General features: G+C 45.5%; 1 protein-coding gene across 2 annotated transcripts in view; it reads right to left on the bottom strand.

Moving 5' to 3' along the window:
- The window catches only part of nompA (no mechanoreceptor potential A), a 98,425-nt gene that overhangs the window by 62,751 nt on the left and 15,725 nt on the right, over positions 1-19,949 (bottom strand). For both annotated transcript variants that reach the window (XM_077643902.1, XM_077643903.1), the window contains exon 2: positions 8,119-8,206. In XM_077643902.1, coding sequence (XP_077500028.1) covers positions 8,119-8,188 — 70 coding nt within the window. In that variant the 5' untranslated portion in view covers positions 8,189-8,206. The remainder of the gene's footprint in view (positions 1-8,118; positions 8,207-19,949) is intronic.

Below are 19,949 nucleotides of genomic sequence, written 5' to 3'. Positions count from 1 at the left end.
GCATTGGTGCGCCTCCAGCGGTGCGCGGATTCTCTGTATGAAGAGCCCGCCGCTCCAATGTGCGCATGCGTGTGTGTGTGTGTAGCAGAGGCGAGCGCGTCGTCTTTTCAGCCCTTTCGGCGGCGCCAGCCTCCGGTATCTTTTTAAAGCAGATTTTTTTGTTTGACCCCAAAAGTGGAAACAGAAAAAAAAGACGAGCCTTTTGTTGTCGTAGGGCATGCCGGGACGTCACTGCAAAGGCAACCTCGCTTGGATGCGCCGAGGCTTTTTCGGCACTTTTGATATTTAACGTGCGTGTGTGGAATGCGCAACATTTCTTTGAACGCCGCAAAGTAAAAAAAAAATAAAGAGACGCGAACGGAGCGGCGGAGCTTTTCCGCTTTTTGCCGTGGCTAGAAACGGCATCTCCATGCACAGCACGGTCTCACAGCGGACGGAATATGCATGCATTCGCCAGCTTTCTCCTGTAGCGCGCTTAAGGGAAGAAATATTGTAAGCCGTGGCGGGATTTGTAATCGTCCTTATCAGTTTCACGTTGAGATAGCAAATATCTGAGACACCTCAGTTTATTTTCACCTCAGTACAGGGTTAAAGAGACATAGGAGACGCCTTTTCCCTGCAATGGGCGTAGTCAGGCTGATGATGATGGTTACTAATTAATGTGTTCGTGCGGGCGACATCTCCGGTGTGAAAAGTCTGTAGGGTCGACGCGCGCTTTAGCAGTGGTGTCGCCAGACCTTCTAGTGGGTAGTGTTCTTCTCGATGGCAATAATAATAATAATAATAATAATAATAATAATAATAATAATAATAATAATAATAATAATGCACAAGTGATCACACGGTGTAATACGACAAATCTGCGTTAGCATGTATTCGTAGCACATTTCGCTTTTACACTAACCTACTTGCCATTGCATCTTTGAATTTGCTTTTAGCGTGGGCTTCTGCAGGATGGAGGCGCGTGGTCGGGTGGATGCCTCTTGAGGTTGTACACTCTAAGCAGAGAGGAGTAAAAAGTTAGTAAGCTGTCCTTTAGTGCACTCTTTTTTATACAACGGAGAACGCTGGGTGACAGTTTACTGACTTTTTTTACTCCGTTATAGGAGTATTCGTGTTGAGAGTATAGGGGGCTGGCCGGAGGCTGGAGGCTCGTAGATGGGAGTTTCATTCTTACCGATGGATCCCCGGAAGGTGCTAGGTTCACACAGACAGACTGACAACGGGTTTTCGCCGACAGAGCTGCATACTTTCAAAGCATTAATAATGATACTGTTTAGTTGAGGGGTAAGGAAAGCCGCACTCTCACTAAAGGCGAACACCCAAACCACGCCATGTGGGAATGAGTGACGGACGGGGCGAAAGAGGGGGGGGGGGGGGGGAGAGGGAGAGAGAAAATGGGAGTCGACCGTCTGGAGTTCGCTGACCCTGTGCTTTTATCGGCGTGCACCTAAGAGTCTTTCACACGTCCTTTTCAGTATTGAAATTCTGTTCGCCGATGCCGAGATTCGACCCTGCGAACTCGCACTCAGCAGGCAATGTCGTCACGCAATGTGAAAGGAACACGTCATTTTCAAGAAACGAGTTCCCTCTACAGCGTCAGTGAAAAGTATACGTTGCAAAACGATAGCGTTTAGGGCCCTGCATCGCCGAAAAGCCGACGTCTTCTGCGGTGTTGTTGTCCATGGGAGAAAAATGCACGAAAAAAACCCCAAGGAACAACCTAGGTGGCAGTTGGGCCACCTATGCCACGCGACCTTATGACTGGCCACCGCACTGTGAACAAACTTCCCGCTGTCACAAGTGGCAATTAAATCAATGACTGATCGTGAGAGGTCGCTCGGGAAGAGCAACCTAGGTTTCACAAGCCACACCGGTGGGAGCACCCGTCGTCCTCCCATCATCGCTGAACCCCTGCACCACGGCGCTAGGACTGTTATGAGGACTCCCAGGGATCTATGAATGTAGAGAATGACTAACTCCTCTTATATGGGCATTAACCCATTAACGCTGTAGCGTCATAACCTTTAGGCGGAGCTTAAGTGTCCACTCCATTTGTTTTTCTGTAAGTACGTTTTCTTTACACGAATCCTCATTACACGAGGAGTATTTAAAACGTTTCCCCACCTGGGCCGCAATGTTTATAATAAGTGAAGAAATTTGGATATTCTTCTTTAATATGACAGTTTTGAACGTCTCTTTTTCCAGGAGCCCCAACGGCACACTGCACCACATCTCGAGCCACAGAGCTGTGTATCAAGATCGGAGAAGTTCTAAACGGTACCCGCAGTCACGTGAATTGGGCGAAGAAGCCACCGAAGTAGTTAGTGTCACCAAAATCAACCTAATCCTCCTGCGACTGAATAATAATAATAATTTTTTTTTTGGGGGGGGGGAAGGAAATGGCGCAGTATCTGTCTCATACATCGTTGGACACCTCAACCGCGCCGTAAGGGAAGGAATACAGGATGGAGCGAAAGAAGAAAGGAAGAGAGAGGTGCCGTAGTGGAGGGCTCCAGAATAATTTCGACCCCCTGGGGATCTTTAACGTGCACTGGCATCGCACAGCACACGGGCGCTTTAGCGTTTTGCCTCCATAAGAACGCAGTCACCGCGGTCGGGTTCGAACCCGGAAACTCCGGATCAGTAGCAGAGCGTGCGCCTGAATGCAGAGACCAGAACGCCGGTGGCCGATGTGGATGGAGGTGTGCCGCCTCCCGTGGCAACTATACTGAGAAGTAATCAAGTTCTTGCATAGAAGTACATTCGTGGCCGCCGTTTGAATTCGACACCTTTTGACACTACCAGTAAATAAAAAGAAAGTTTCAGCATAGTGAGCAAAACTTGCTGACACCCCTTGTTCGTCAATTTCAACGTAAGAGGTAGCAACCAATTTGGTCTTTTTGAGTGGAAGCTAAGTATTTCATTTCACATTTGCTGCAACCTGTACACAACTCAGGTTGCAACGGCCTATTCTAGATTTATACAGCGTGTACTGGTTGACTGAAAATATGCACCTGGTATTTTGATACGCGTGGCAAAGCACCAGCTCACTCATGTTTGTTGCTTCTTTATTTATTTATTTATTTATTTATTTAGTATTTCTTTCGATCTTTCTTTCTTCCTTCCTTCCCTTCTTTTTTTTCTTTCTTTCTTTCTTCCTTCCTTTCTTTCTCTCTCTCTCTTTCTTTCTTTGTGTTTCAGTGAGAAAACCCGCGGGTGCTGATGCTCGAAACCTAAAATATGAAATCTGCTGAAGGTGTAGCACGGAAATGCAGTACAAGACGGATAAAGAAAGTGTCACCTTGGGCAAAAGAGACTCCGCTCCAAGTTCCGACCCGTACCACTCTGTGTGGGGGCGCCACCTGACAAAGTAGGTCTGGTGTCTAGACGGGGCCGCTACACTGGTCTCGACAAATGATAATAATAATAAGTGGTTTTTTGGGGAAAGGAAATGGCGCAGTATCTGTCTCATATATCGTTGGACACCTGAACCACGCCGTAAGGGAAGGGATAAAGGAGGGAGTGAAAGAAGAAAGGAAGAGAGAGGCGCCGTAGTGGAGGGCTCCGGAATAATTTCGACCACCTGGGGATCTTTAACGTGCACTGACATCGCACAACACACGGGCGCCTTAGCGTTTTTCCTCCATAAAAACGCAGCCGCCGCGGTCGGGTTCGAACCCGGGAACTCCGGATCAGAAGTCGAGCGCCCAAACCACTGAGCCACCGCGGCGGGTATGGTCTCGACACCAGAAGTGCTTTTTCAGGTGGCACGCAGAGTGGCACGGGCCGGAAGTTGTAGGAAGGGTCTCTTACTCATAATAATACATAGCGAATTCTCCGAAGTCTTACTACATCTGGCACTCGTTGTATAGTTGCCGATAACATGCGTTTAAAAATGGAAAAAGGTTTATTATTTGCCTTCTAGCTACTACTATGAGGTCGTAACCACTGATATCAGACTGGTGCAAGAACTCTATGAATGCGGTTAAAATTTTCTTAACTCCTTATGACACAGCTGAAACCCAGTGGAGATTAGTACGCTCTAGCCAATCATACGCTGTATGTGCGTATATTTATACACCGATTAATAGCAATCAGAGCTCGGAAATGCTTTCTGCTCTCCTTTCCATGGTTGGTCGCAGGCATTTTTGTCTTCAATCCGAGCATTACTTGGAATGTAGAACCTTACACGAACACCTCACTACAACTAGCTGACTGTTATTTTCAGAAGTATAGAATTGAGCATTCAGATTTATTCCACAGGCGGGCACAGAACACAACCTTAGCACAGGGAGCAGCTGTATTCCCATTGGAATTCAAGGAGCGTGTGACCAAAGCTGAAGCAGTTAATGAACCTAAGCACGTTTCTTAAGAAAGGATGGTTTCTAAAGGGTTTGAGCAATAAGTGATGACAAAAGAGTCCGCTGATTCATATGCGATTCAAATTTTAATGAAAGGTCAGGATATATTTTACAACATTACACAGCGGAAAACAACTGGTAGATAAACGATGCAAAACATTTTTAACCATCTCCTGAAGTCTACGTTATCTTTTCGTGGAGTCAGGTTGATGCAATGACGCAGTTTGCCTGGGAAAGAAAGTCTGGGCATTCATGAGGAACCATGCATGCACTCCGAAAAAGCAAGTCATCGCATCGTGACGTGGTCAGTGACTGCCACCTTCAAATTTTCTTCCTTTCATGCCTGTCCACGATTACTATCATCGAGCACTTGACTATGCAGATCATAAATAAAATTAGCTATTTACATAAACCTGAAATTATCAAGGATCTAGTTATTTCGATCAATATAAATGAAATGGAAAAGATAAATCGAGTAATAGGCGCCAATACGGTCCTTATCTTATGCCTTGGGTCAGTTGGTTAGACCTTTAACATGAGCTGGGTGTCGGATAGCTTGGATACCTCAACCATCAAAACATTTGCATGAAGATAACAACCCGAAAGGACATCAAGAAAACAACCTGAGCGAATTAGACTGATCGTGAGTTCCCTGTAAAAGCATGTGCGGTTGTGAGCCCTGAGAATAGTTCCCCTTATATGTCAATAATAAGATTAAAGGACTCGCGTTGGTGTTATGGCAACGTCAGCGGCAGGAACTCCCATGTTGCATAACTTCAGACAAGCTCTATATATAGGTACAGCAAACACGTTATTTAGAACGCTACGAGGGGATGTGCCCTGACCTACACTGCACCTTCGGCCACGTACAGTGCACACAGTGCAGCGGGAATACCGTGCAAAGAGGTGAAAAAAGGCGGCAGTACGCACTCGTTTCTACAACGTGCAGTTAGGATCATTATGAAGACCATAATATTGGGCTTAACGTTCCCAGAATAAAGCGCTCTTTCGAAGTTCTTATTTTTTTTTTCAAGCGGGACAAGTAAAAAACATGTGTACGGCTGGCCCCTCTGGTTCCCTGTGCTGCCCTGTCAGTTTCATTGGAGAGCACGTGACTGGCACAGGAGGAAAGGTTTACTGGTCTTCTTCGGCTAACACTGAAGAGGACTTCTTTATATTGGTTACAACTTTACTGCGTTGCGTCTGAAGGACACTGAACAGACAAGAAAATAAACCCGAACAAGAACGCATTCCAGACCATCTGCAAGGTGCACTGAACTGTTGAAGAAAAATAAAAGGCCTAGATGTTTCACTCCTGGTCTGAGAAGCTCGCGAAGTGTACTTAAAATGATGGAGACCAGAAGCGTTGTTCTGATGGGTTCCGTTATTTAGCTACAGCCTTCAGTCGCATTGCGCGAATGAGCAAGACCAATTAACCCCAATTTCCGTGTCATGCTGCTATAGGGGACAGATTTATTTCATCCACGTTGCATTTAATCGCTCGCCGCGGGAAATACTCAGCATAGAAGAAGATAGCAGCGAGCTTGTCGCAATAGCACGTTGCCCCGTTTTAGAACCTTAAGTTCAGCTTTTAGAACACGAGAAAGGTTTACCCATTTGAGTAAGTGTCGATTACTTCTGCGTACGGAATGACAAACAAACCAGGCTATAAACTTTCTGCAAAACTATAAAATCTGCAAAAAAAACATGAAAATACCATGGACCCGTAACGCGGCAGAAAAAAGACAGGCAGGAATTCATTAGAAATCAGTGAATTCAACATCTGGCCATCATTTTCAGTACAGGTGTGTCTATAGACCACACAGTTGCCAAATAAAAATGTCTGAACCCGTATATGTGACCACAAATATCTCACCACCGCAGTGAAGAAAGGAAAATAGTTCAAAAGTGAAGAAGGAAAGAAACAGAAGTCGACTCGAGAAACCTGAAAGCGGAAACACAAGCACGGCGTTTTTTTTGTTGTTGTTTTTTCTAAGAACGCAGTGATGCATACGCTCTAGGCACTCTTTGGTGCTCTGCTAGTTTTGCTCTTTCTTTTTACTTCCTCTCTCAGCATTAAGTTCAGCTCTGTGTTTACATCTAATGCGACAGCCAGAGCCTAGGTTTCTGGAAATACCGACAGCTTCAACCTGCATTTCTGGTAAGACGACATCCTTCAGTACCGACAAAGAAGCGATAGGAGAAAGCAAAACTTTGACAATAACCCTGTATTGTCCAGGCATTGAAAACGTCGAATAAAAGTTGAGAGCATCTAGGATTTCATCACTAACGGTATCTTCATTGCAGGAATACAAAAAAAATTTGGAAGATTTTTAGGAAAAACATGACTGTTTTATATTAAAGTTAGGCTAATTTTGATGATTTCGGAATGTCTAAAGACGATAAAACTACGCGTAGACATGCAGATGCATACAGTAAATCAAGAGCAAAAATTCGAAACTGCTTCATTACCGACCAGTGCAGCAGTACAATCGCAAAAACTTTACCGTTAGGGTTAGCTTTGCATTAGTAAATCAAGTATACTGCGTTCCTAGGAGCTGATATTTTGACCTTGCTTTGATAAATGTGTTCAAAAAGGCCGCTTCTCCAATTCTGTTACCGATTCCAGTTATGCGAGAAGAAAAATAGCCCCACATTTTTTAACTCCGCATTACCGGTGATACAAAGGGCATGCATGGTTAAACAGAATAAATAGTTCACACCGCAGATACTGTTATTAAATAAATGATCGCTTAGTACGGCATGGCACACTGATCGCTGCATGACGCTACCTGCATACCGCTTTGAATGAAGGGAGATTCTTTAGAACAGGCTTTACTGTGGCTTACTCCAGCAGCATTAGATTTCACTGATTTCCCAACGGGTTGTAAACGTCGTTATCACTAGAGTTTATTCGATAAGTCTAAATTTTTATGAAGTTTGTCCTGTAGCCCGTTCATCAAACTCATGAACCTTTTTCTCTGCAACTGTCACTAATAGGCAAATGGACACCACAGGCGACTTGCGGACTGCAGAGCGCGCGCGCTCAGCGTGGTTTGTTTCCGTAGCCCGGCAGGTCTATCATACCGAACTCAAGAAACTTTTACCAAAAGCATTTAGCAACTTTTAAACAAGACAGAAATGACAGCTAACTAGTAATTCCAGCCAGGAAGTGGGTAACTGTCGAGCAACATGTTTAGTTCGCTCTGTCTTACATCATGACAACTGCAACTTCCAGATCTCTATGTTTAGGTGCAACCTAGGGTAGGAGCACTGACCTTCCATTTGAGTATCTTAGCGCAGATTGTTACAACCAATGACTTACACTGAGAGGTTCCTTCATCTGTTTTCATGCCTCGAGTCTGCTAAATTGAGGGACGTATTAGCTGCATAGAAATTGGGCTACGTTCGGAGAGCTGCTTTCCTGCCGTCCTTTCTATCTAAAGTGAAGCAGCCTGCAATATCTAATGAACACTGGCATCTAGAATGGTTATTAAAATAACGGAAAGTATGAGCGCATGTGCAACGGACGAATTAACGACATACATGAGGTAACACTGTGCTAATAGAGCAAATGATAGAAACACCGCTGACTGCTTTCACGGTTCTGACGAGATATTCAACCCAATCATAATGCTCAAACTACTGGATCACACAGTGCAACATCGCAGGTAAGTAGGTCAAGCTTCCCGTTGATAAGATCTAGGGAAATCTGCATAAGCAAGGAGGAAATGGGGGGAAAGTCGGTACTCACCTTCGGTCAAAATCCTTAGCGCGGCGAGAAACGAGACCAGGGGCACCATGGTGGACCAGCTATGGACCATCTTGGGCCGAAGCACCGTCTACGAGCAAAAAGCGTCCGTCATCCCCGGTTGTGGCTGTTCACCGCAGCCCCCCGGAGCACAGAGACACAGTCATCGAGAAGAGTCCAGTCAACCGGCGGACCAGCAAAAACGCGCCGTGCTCAGCGATCATCAACACGCGCCGGCCTTAGGCAGCTATACAGGAAGACCCGGAGGCTCTGCGGGCGCCTGTCGCCACGCGTCCTCCGCTTCCGGCCTGGCCATTGGCCCGTTGCAGAAAGCGCGCACTCTGACGTCACGGAACGCTGGCCGCTCGGGCCAATGGCGGTGCCCGCGTTCCTGGCGCGGCCGGCGGCATTCAAATGTGGGACTTCCGGTGCCAGGTCGCCCGTTCTCCCGGATCTTTCCGGGAAGCTTCGATGGACCGACTGTCCCTGCGGCTACGGTTCAGCGGCTGACGGCTCTTTTCATGCGGCCGGGACGGCTTTGTGAGCAACGCACGCCAATCTACTGTTCGATATATTGTTCCACTGCGCACACCGGGTCGCTGAGTTTTAACTTTTGTGTCGTCCGTTTTTGTATCGCTCTGTCTTTTTTTTTTGTCAATTTGAAAATTTTGGCATCCGTTTCGGCATGGTTGCGTGGCAATTATTCTTTTAGAATCATTGACGGTTCTGGTATACGTGTCAGGTCATTCTTCTGCACAGTAACGCCCAATAGGTATACCTAGCCCGGGGAAGCCGCAATGATTGTTGGCGGACTATACCGTTATGCAGGTGAATAGACATCGTAGCAAGGTCACGTGTTACATATGCCCTTTAATGATGTAAGCTGAACAATAAGTGGGGTCAGTACACGTTTCAATGACCGAGAGCGGTTGCAGGTACTTGCGACTGAGTCGTGCATGTACACATTCTCAGTTATTTTACAGAGACTACAGAGAGTACAGAGAGTTGTACTTAAGGTGTTAAGTACAGTAAGGTGTTAAGTTCATGCGAAGAGTGTTCCCGGTGTTGGAAGACTTCGAAAGAGTCAGGGACAACAAAAGAGAAAGAAATGACTAAGGGACCACGACTCGCAATTTACAGGAAATAGCAGCCATGTACTAAACTATAGCCTTCTCCTCGAAATCAACTTCAAAGTCCTTCATAACGGAGCAGACGTTTCTTACAAGTAGAGGCTGCAAAGAAAGAACGACCTGAACGGTCAACATTGTGCCAAGCTGCCGAAGGGAAATTTTCAAAAAGAAAGCTTCTCAATGAGGACAAACTCAAGCAAGAAAGCATGAAATGTAAGCAGAAAAAGTTCGGCACATACTGAGCAAAGCAGCTAGAAGTTGTGGGGGGGGGGGGGAGGGGGGGGGCAGGCTGACGGAGAGCTTGATGTCACGGCTAGTTAGTGTATGACTGCAGAAATCACTCGCTGCGCAAAGCACCAGGACCGAGCGGAGAAACAAATATAACCTATGCTGCATGCATCTCGCCGGCGCGGGCCGCGCCTCTTTCTTGCAGTGGCAATTTGCGTACTGATCAGATTCGGGAAAAATGATTTACATAAAACAGAGCTGCTCATCTCAGCTGACACCGCAGCGTATGTACATCGTGACTGGCTTCTTTCGAGTGCCCAGATGCGTAGTTGTATTTCGCGAGGGCAAGAACGGTTTTGTTCATGGTTTATGGGGGCTTAATGTCTCAAAGCGACTGAGGCTATGAGGGACGCCGTAGTGAAGGGCTAGGGAAATTTCTACCATCCGGACTTCTTTACCATGCACTGACATCGCACGGTACACGGGCTTCTGGCATTTCGCCTCCATCGAAACGTGACCGCCGCGGCCAGGATCGAACCCTCGTCTTTCGGTTCAGCAGCAGAGCGCCACAAGCACTCAGCCACCGCGGCGGCTTTACGAAGGCAGTGATGTTGGGGCCGGTAACCCATTGGGCTTTACGGCACAGCTTTAGAAGTTATGTTTTTCACAGAAATTTGAGCTGCCGATTCTGCGACATTTCCCCTCTTTAACAGCATAACATCAACAGATATTGCATAAATATATGCATAAGCAGTGCATATGCATAAATATGGTTCGCAAGAGCCGTCGACAAGTGAATCACGTAGGAACGCAACACTTTAGAAGCCACATAAGTGTGGGATGATCTCATAGGAACAGCCTGATCCTATTTATTAATGTTATTATTTGTTAATTTATTTACTTATCCACAACTTCCCGGATTGCATTGCAGTTCGGGGAGGGGGTTAGTTAAATTACATAAATGTGAAAAGAATGGAATACAAAGGAGTGAGCAAAGCGTTCACTCGCCCAAGACATTTAGCCCTCAAAAGGCGCCTCTTCGCAAAGTACTCGGCTAGCCGCTGCGTTTGAGGCTACCTCCTCCCTGCGGCTACTCCTTCGTAAGCTTGACGACACATGACTGAAGCGACGCTCGACTAAATGTCAAAAGTGGCTCTAGAACGCACAACACCCGATTGGAAAACGCAAGCTTTAGGCTTGCTGGTCAGGTGCAGTTATGTTCATACCCCATGCCCAACCATTCCGGACAAAATGATTTCTGAACGAGAACCAGTTTGTGAACGCCATTTTTTCATACATTGCAAGATTTCACTTTAACGATCAATACACCCGCAGATATGCCGACGGCACGCTTGAAATTTTTTTGCTATCAACGCTTTTGCTCTCGTCAAAAGTGTTCCCCATTGGTTTTCTATGACAGTCTTGAATGCTAGACGCAAGGGGTAGAAACATAAGTCTAAAAGAATGATTTTGCTACATATCAGAAGAATGGATCATTGCCTGCAATGCTTTAATAACAGTACCTTACAATATTCAAAATTGTTTTCCAAGAATGTTGGATACGATTGCACAGAAGGACGAGGACAACAGATAGACGGGAAAGAGGCAGCCGGTGTTCATCGTGTCTACGTCCTCCTCGTCCTTTTGGCTGTAGATATGAACATAGCCATACCTGCTACGAATCGAAGGAGCTTTTTGTCAACGACGGAGAGTAATTGGAACACAATTATAAAAACAGTAATTTGTCCAAGCAAAAAAAGCGTGAAATCATTAAACCCGGCTTCCCAATTCGGGCATAAAATATGGCGCGAAGAAGGCGCTACTCGAAGCTGGTTTTTCGCTAAAACTGGGGAGCGATATCACTGGCCAGGAGTGCAGGGCAAGTCGACGTTGACCTTATGACACGCGCAGCATTCACATAAGACTTAAAGGGACTCTAAAGGGGAATACTAAGCCTATACAGATAGATTGGAGTCACGTGACAGCAAATATGCCATTTTTACAGAAAACAAAACTTTTCGGCCGGCAGGCTAGTTCCAGTTTCCGGCCGCGTTTCAGGCATGATTGGTCGAATAGCTCCATCGCAAATGCGTCATAGAAATGACGTGACTGCGCTCATTTTTCGCGGGTGGTTTTTAATGCGGAAAGATTTCGGGGCTTTCATTTACGATTATCTCAACAACGCAGCCACATTTACGCTCAGAAAAAAACGTTGGTATATTTGTAAACAGAAATAAATAAAACGGGAGTGAGCTATCCTCTGTGCATAAAAGGATCTGCACTAGAGGACAGCTTAACCCTTATAAAAATGGTCTATAGAAAGTTTATAGGCTTCTTATAGACTCCGTTGCCTTCCTATATATACTTCTTTTTGTATATTCATAGTCTATAGACTGTCTATCGACAAAAGTCTACTAAATTGTATGGCCATAAATCTATAGATTGTCTGTAGGATTTGTATTGCCTATAGACTGTTCTGTAGGGTTTGTCTATAGAGAGTCTATATGCCCTATAGACAGAAGTCTATGGACAGTCTACAGACTGCCTGAAGAAAGTTTTGTAAGGGTTGCCCCATTTTTACTCCCACATAGGTGTGTTTGTGTTTAGAGTGCAGTGTTCCAGAAGTAGAATCCGTTATGCTTAGTTTAATATTTACCTTCGATATCTCTTTAAGCATCGTAAAAATATCAACGGCACAAAGACGAGTACCGAGTATGAGCGCACGTGGCTTACTGGCCTTACCGTCTGAACGCTTACTGAGTGTGTAACGGCACCACTTCCTTGTTGCGTTATCCCAAGTCGGAATAACTTCAATGGTTGTGACGCACGGTGAAATTCGCACGTATATACTTTCGGCAAGCACTCTTCCTCTCCGCTCCGTCACATGCTTCACACTTTCCCTCAAAGCATGACATAGATGAACGAAGTGGTTACAGCGTTCAGTTCGTCATGATCTCTTCCTTCTTCTCATGGATTGCGTTAATTGACAAATAAGCTTCATATTACACTTCATTTGGCTTTACGGAACAGTCGGCTGCAATCCTTGCAGGCGCGCAATAATAAGAGCTCGAGTAGCAGACGGCGCCTCGCGGCCGACAGCAAGCTGACACCAGCGCTAGTTTTGCTCCATAATTTTTCAGACGCACAGAGCTATGTCGGTCCGCACTGCTGCACAGGTGCTGTATCCTTACACATGCTGCTATATACAGTAGGGTGCCTTCGCGGCAGCGCCACCACGTCGGGCATCGAGACACCCTGGCTTGTACGCGTGTCACTCGCCAGCACAGCAGCGGCAATGGGTATACACGAAACGCAGCTGAAACACGGCTTTGCCGTGATTTTGCCAGGCAGTTTTTTTCCCATAGCTCTGCCAACGACTGATTTCTCCTGCCCTCCAACTTCATATAGGTTCTTATGTTATTTATCCATCTCATACCTTATGTTATCTTGGTGTTTTCCTTGACTGTCCGCTAAAATTTTATCAGCATATAAAGTTACTTCTACCCAAACTTGGCTTCAGAATTCGTAATGTGTGTGCTGATTAACAGCCGCATTTTTTTTTTGCTCTAGGAATACTGTCGACTTCACACTTTTCTTTCATACGGAATCATACCTTACATGCTGTTTAGCAAGCCCATCTGAGGGCGCCAGTATCGCCAATCTATTGCAGTCGTGCTGCTCTCCATGTATTACATAACAGTTGTCTCAAATTGGCGTCAGTAAATACACCCACGGAGAAATAATGTAGTCGTCAACTCTATACCGCGAACTCGACTAGTTGAAAAAACCCAATATACTCTAACCTAAAGTGTTGACTTGCTTTGGAAAGCGGACTGTATTATTCTCAGGCATAACAACTTAAAACTCTCTGCCTTATATTGTGAAAAAATCGCCATTCTCTATCATCATTTAAAACTGCCGTGAACCAATATTTGTTTGCACGTCTAACGTAGTAATCCCCCTAGTGTCTTTTATCCATATTTTCCTGCTCATTTCTATTGTGCTGTTATTACGTGACATCTTAACGCCGGAAATCAAGCTACATGAGGTTAATTTTCTAGTAAAGCAAATATGTTATAGTATATGTTTTATGCCTTTTTTAACCATCTAAAAGTTATATGATGTTTGACTTTCCTTGACGACATTTTGTAAGCCATACTTTTATGCATATTTCTTTCTATTTTCACGTGCCATGTATTTCCTACTAACGTTTAGTTATTCGCTAATAATTATGCTGCGTCAGTACGACGTTTGGACGATGGACTTGCCTGATACAGTCAGCATTAATTATAAATCTGAGTCGTCTGCAGCATCGGCCACAAAAACAAGTAGCTTTCACATGATTATGAAGATAGTTGGCCTTCCGTTTGAAACAGGCGGCCGCCTCAAAAAAATGTGCCCTGGCCGGATGTGGAGAAAAGAAAATAACAAAAACAATATCGAGAGCGGAGCGGAAAACACGCGCACACACTAGCAGCGACGAAAATGAAAAACTATCAGTGAAAAACAGTTGGCTAATGTCGCCCTAGCGTTCGCCCACACCTCAGACAAGCAGCGCTTCGCCGCTGCTTCTGCCGCTTTGTTTGCCGCGCCCGTTGTGCCGCCTCCGTTGGGCGAGGAGAAAACCAGCGCCTACGGGAACGTGGCGCCCTCCTGCGGTGGTGTTGGTAGCTTCTCGCCGCGCACACTGCGCGCTCCCCGCAAGACCTCCCGTGGAAGAGCACAATTTGGTCCGTTGTCGCGACCTGTGTACTGGTGGCGCCATCTGATGCCGATTCAAAGAACTGTTCTGCCACTAAAGCTGCCATGGAAAGGGAGGTTGGGGAGGAACTAGCGGTTCATTTAACGATGCTTTCTCGAAACAGACACATGGACCGACCATTTCGACTCGCCTGTCAACATTTCACTCGCTAAGTGTGCTGCATGACCTGACAGAATAGCTTCGACATCAGCGGAACCTTCCAAGGCAAGATCTTCGACAACAGAAGAACAGCCTGAACTGCGTGTCGTCATACTTCAGCCACATGCCGTTGCTCACCGTCCTGGATGACATGACAAAACACATGCATGAATACATTTCCTCAAAAACCGTTCTTTCTTTATGGCAACGAAGCACGGTTCAGCACACACGGATTCCACCGTTGGGGCAGTTTAGGCATAGCAGCAATTACACCGCTCCTTTGTTATTCTGAGCAATCCCATAAACAACGTGAGCACTGTCCATATAACTCATGTTGAGGTTTCGGCTGCCAGGAAAAAGGGAGATCATTACACGTCTACAAAGCTTACTTGCGACCACAATGAAGCCAGACCAGCGCCTTCCTTGTCAACAACGACAACAGTTAATGGCCCAAATTGCCGGATTTCAGCCGAAGCTCCGGCTAAAATCAGAGCATGTCCTCTTTGGATGTAAATCTCGGCAAAACCGAATGACATGCGCTTGTACCAGACCATGTATGTTCAATTCTCCTCCATTCGCGGCAATATTAGGGAGTTTTTGAATGGGGGACCCTATCGATTAGGGGATAGGGGAATAGCGGGTAGTCAGTGCGCATGCGCGGGACAATGAATGGCACGGTGAGTGGTGAGTGGGCACGAGAGCAGTCCTCGGATCATGGCTCCTAACCATCACCCTTTTCTTCCGACAGTGTAAAAGGTTTTCTCTGTTTACTAAACGGTCAGATGATGGTTATTTCTGCACCCGTGCCCTCGAATTTTTTTTTTTTTTGTGACACTGTGAGCGAATGTTGTTCGATGATATTGTTGCTACTACGCTCAGGGGACATGGAATCCAATCCCGACCCTTGTCATAGTACGCGTTCTCAAACCTTGCTCGATATAGAATCTTTGCCGGATGACCCTACTGCGCAAATGAATGTTTTGTTTGAGCTTTTGAAAGGTGTCCTTGCGCGTTCGCTTCAGAGCTCGAAGTGCAAAATGGAACTGGCCGCCGACGTAAGAAGCATAAAGAACGGTCACAAAACATTTGAAACTAAAATGGAAGATTTTCGAAACCGGCTTGTCGACTTGGAAGAGAGGACCAATCCCATCAGCCAGTTGCTGCTTGAAATAACCACCTTGAAACAATCTGTCACGCAACTAAATAGCTCTTATGACGAGCTCAGATAAGATCATGAACGGCAATTTATCAATATCCCACAAGAGAAAAGTATACAACATTCGTATCTTGCTCCACCTAGAGGACAGGAACGTGAACGCTAACGAAAAGGGTACCGCTTAAGTTAAGGACAACGCAGCGAGCTATGGAAAGAAAAATGATAGGTGTAACGTTAAGATACAGAAAGCGGGCAGAGTCGGTGAGGGACGTGGGTTAATGACATCCTAGTCGAAATCAAGAGGAAGAAATGGCCTTGGGCAGGGCCCGTAATGCGAAGGCAAGATAACCGCTGGTCCTTCAGGGTAACGGAGTGGATTCCAAGAGAAGGCAAGCGTAGCAGGGAGCAGCAGAAGGTTAGGTGGGCGGATGAGATTAAGAGTTTGCGGACATACGGTTGGCGCAGGTAGCAAAGGATAGGGTTAATTGGAGAGACATGGGAGAGGTCTTTTCCCTGCAGTAGTTGTAGCCCGGCTGATGATGATGATGATGATGATAATAATGATGATGATGGCGGTGGTGGTGGTGGTGGTGATGATGATGATGATGATGATGATGATGATGACGACGACGACGACGACGAGCTGCTATTTCGTTTGCACGAATTTGAACATCGGTCGCGTCGCAATAACTTGATTTTTCATGAGCGCCCTGACAATAATATCTGCTCTTGCTTCCATCATTGACAACCTTCCTACGACGCGACTAAACGTGCGCAGCGCTTAAGCACTTTTTCGCCGTTTTATACCCGCCCCATCATCGTGAAATTATAAATTATGAGACTGAAGAAACAACTCTTTTTTCGCGGAAAGAGCTGAAGGAAAATAACATATCTGCTAACAAAGAGTACGCTGTTTCTAGCGGCATGGCTCGTAAAAGACTAACTGAGTTCAGCAAACGTCAACCAGGTTTTCTTTTTTTAAACTACATTACAAAAACTTAAATCTAGACAAGAAAAGCTGCATGTACTGCCCCAACTGCAAGCTGCTAGAACATGTAATTTTTTCTCTGTTAATTAACTTCCTTGAACCAAAATCATTTTTCACCTCGTCTCAACATGGCTTCCATGAATCATATTCATGTGTAACGCAGCTTACATCCTTCCCGAGCAAACTCTAAAACATTACAAACCGTTCATCTCGTGCCGATTGTGTTTTTTTTTTATTTCTCGAAAGTTTTTAAGATTTCGACAAGGTCTCCCACGAGCTCTTTCTTTACAAATTAAAACCGTTAAATAATGACTACAGTCTTCTGAAATGGATTGAATGTTTTCTTACTGATCACTCACAATTTGTTGTAGCTAACGGCCATATATCCCCGCTAACTCATCTGCATCCTGGTTTACCACAAGGATCTGTTCTTGGGCCACTTTTTTTTTTCCTTATCTACACAAATGACATTCCCTCTACTGTGTCTTCTAATATTCACCTTTTTGCTGACTACTGTGTTATTTTCCGCTAACTAATGAACGCTAACGACACTGGTTTATGGCTTATGGAGGTTTAACGTCCCAAAACGACTAAGGCTATGAGGGGCGCCGTTGTGAAAGGCTCCGGAAATTTCGACCCCTGGGGTTCTTCAGCGTGCGCTGACATCGCACAGTACATGGGCCTCTAGAATTTCGCCTCCATCGAAATTTGACCGCCGTGGACGGGATCGAACCCGTGTGTTTCGGGTCAAAGCAGCCGAACGCCGTAACCACTGAGCCACCATGGAGGCTGTAACGACACTACTATTGCAAAGAATGACCTAACTGCTGTAGTAAACTGGAGTAATACTTGGCTCATGGAACTTAATACCAACAAATGCAAAGTCATGCACGAGTCTCGTAAATATTCCGGCCCACGACTCACTACCTAAATAACACTGCTTCAGAATCCGTTTGCGCCTACAAGTACACCGGTGTATATATTACGAATAATTTATCCTGGACCACGTCACATCAAATAAATCATCAATAATGCTAGTCGCTGGCTAGGTCACCTCCGCCATAATTTTTCCAGTGATCCGTCTTCCCTTAAATATCTGCTCTTTAAGACCCTTATACGCCCGAAACTTGAATACGCGTTATCAATATGGGATCCTGCTCATGTCACCCTAATCCATTCTCTTAAACTTGTTGAAAATAATTCCACTCGCTTCATCCTTTCTAATTACAACCGAACAGTCAGCATATCAATCATGAAAAGTAGCCTTGAGCTGCCTTCTTTGGCGTCTCGCCGTAAAATTTCCCGCTTAGCTTTATATCATAAACTATCCCACCATCCCATACTGAACACTGAACTGATTCTTGAAAAGCTCAATCGCTCCCATCGCATTGATCACATTCACAAAGTTGGTCTGGGTCGTTGTAACACAAACTTTTCTCAGTCAGCCATATATTCCGCTTACTTATCTTGAATGGCACTACCTTCTAGCTGAAATAGTATGTATCAATAATAACGAACTGTTTCGAAATGTTTAGCTAACATTGTAGGATTAGGAGAAACCTGTTTATAACGTTTAACTGCATTTCTTGTTCATTGTTGTATATATATTTTAACCACTCCCCTCTGTAATGCCCCTGGCCCTGGGGGTAAATAAATAAATAACACGGGGGGGGGGGGGGGGTATTATTTTTCTGCGCATGCGCGCTGCCGCCATCTATTCATCTGTCCACCCCTAATCGATAGCGCCCGCGTATTATAAAACTGCCCATTGTCTAAGGAAATCTGCGCTCAGTTCAACCACGCCTCCGATAGGGCGAGTGGACTCCATCTTGCGGTCATCGCAGGGACAAGCACTCTCAAAGAAGAGTTTATCAGCATCCTCCAAATTGAGAGGAAGAATGCTCCCTTCCAGAAAAGCAAAGTTTCTCGACAAAGTGTTTGCATAGAGACCCAGAAGTTTAAATGAAAGGTTTATACAAAGAAATCATTCAGCCCTGCCTATCCTTAACGGTGAACCCCTGCATTTTGTTCGTTTAGTCGGGAGCCTCATGCTTTGCCAGCTGTTTAAGAAGCTGCGGGCCATTCAAAGCTGCCATTTTTCTCTTATGCCGTAAAATTCTATCCCCCCCCCTCCCCCCTGCCACCAGCTGCAGCCATTATTGATCGATGTTCATGCCTTAGCCATGCCGATACGGCAAGCATATTATCACCTCACACACACTTAGCGCGTCCTATCTGAAATCAAGAGGATGAAATGGACGCGGACAAGAGAGAGAGGGTTTATTGATAAGAAAGGTTGGCCTGAAAAATAAATATCTGGCCTGCTACTCTGCTCTGGGGGACGGGAAGAGGAGATAAAAGAAGGTCACGATGGGGGACGATGATGATGGGAGGACACGGACACGACGACATGGACACGGACAAGACAGACAATATGGGCAACAGATGACTAGTGGTTTGGTCGGGTAATAAAGCAGACACTCAGGGAAGGAATGCGTACAGTCGGGAGCCAGGTGCGAACACCAGTTTAAGATATGATGCGAAAACCTGCTGGTATGATACTGCCGTGGCTTGCGCACCACAACGCTAACAAGGGATGAAAGAGAGAGGCCTTTGTCTTAAACTGGGCCTAGTTAGGCTAATGATGATGGTGGTGACAATAGATGGTCGTGTATGAGCAATTTATCTCCGCTTTTCTCGTCGCTTCTAAAGAGTCATTTGTGCCGAAGGCCGAGTTCAGGCAAGTCAGGCCTGATTTACTGAACGTCGGAACGTATATTACCCCTCTTGGATCTTTTCACACGAGGGAAATGAGCAGTAAACAGTTAAGCCAGTAGTAGTTATAGTTAAAAGCCTGCATGTATTCAAAGCCAAAGGGGGTGTTTGAGCTGAGGAAGCGACAAGGCACATGGGACGTTCATGGTTTCACGTCGTGATCATACATCAACAGTGACAGGCTTTAAGTATATTTCCTAATGCACTACTCGCACAACTTAACAACACCAGTGCGCTAATTACCTTTCTAGACAGCATTGTTAAGATGGTCCTCGCAATTACAGAGTCGCATCAACCAGGCAGAGAAGTTTATGAAGTTTTTTGATGCATGCAAGAAAGCGATGGTGCGGCTCGACGAATTTAGACTAATTTCTAGTTCCGAAAAGGTGCCGGCAAATAACGAAAACGACTCGTATACTATAGGCACCTATTGCTAAAATAACTGTACCAGCGCTATTATTAGTATCCGGCCCGACGTACCGCCCCTCCCCCCCTCTAATGCCCGCGGCGTCGGTGTGCCTTTTTAGAATCAACGAATAAAATACAGCAATCCTTGTTACCAGAACTCAAACTGTGAAAGTACATTTCTTTCGAGTAGCTGATATATACAAAATCAGAAATGTTTCCCACATGCACAAGTGCGATGCTTCATAAGAG

This window comes from Amblyomma americanum, chromosome 11, assembly GCF_052857255.1.
Source record: "Amblyomma americanum isolate KBUSLIRL-KWMA chromosome 11, ASM5285725v1, whole genome shotgun sequence".
NCBI classification, from domain to species: Eukaryota; Metazoa; Arthropoda; class Arachnida; order Ixodida; family Ixodidae; genus Amblyomma; species Amblyomma americanum.
The sequence above is the reverse complement of the archived record's forward strand: the minus strand, read 5'-3'. Positions and strand labels throughout refer to the sequence as shown.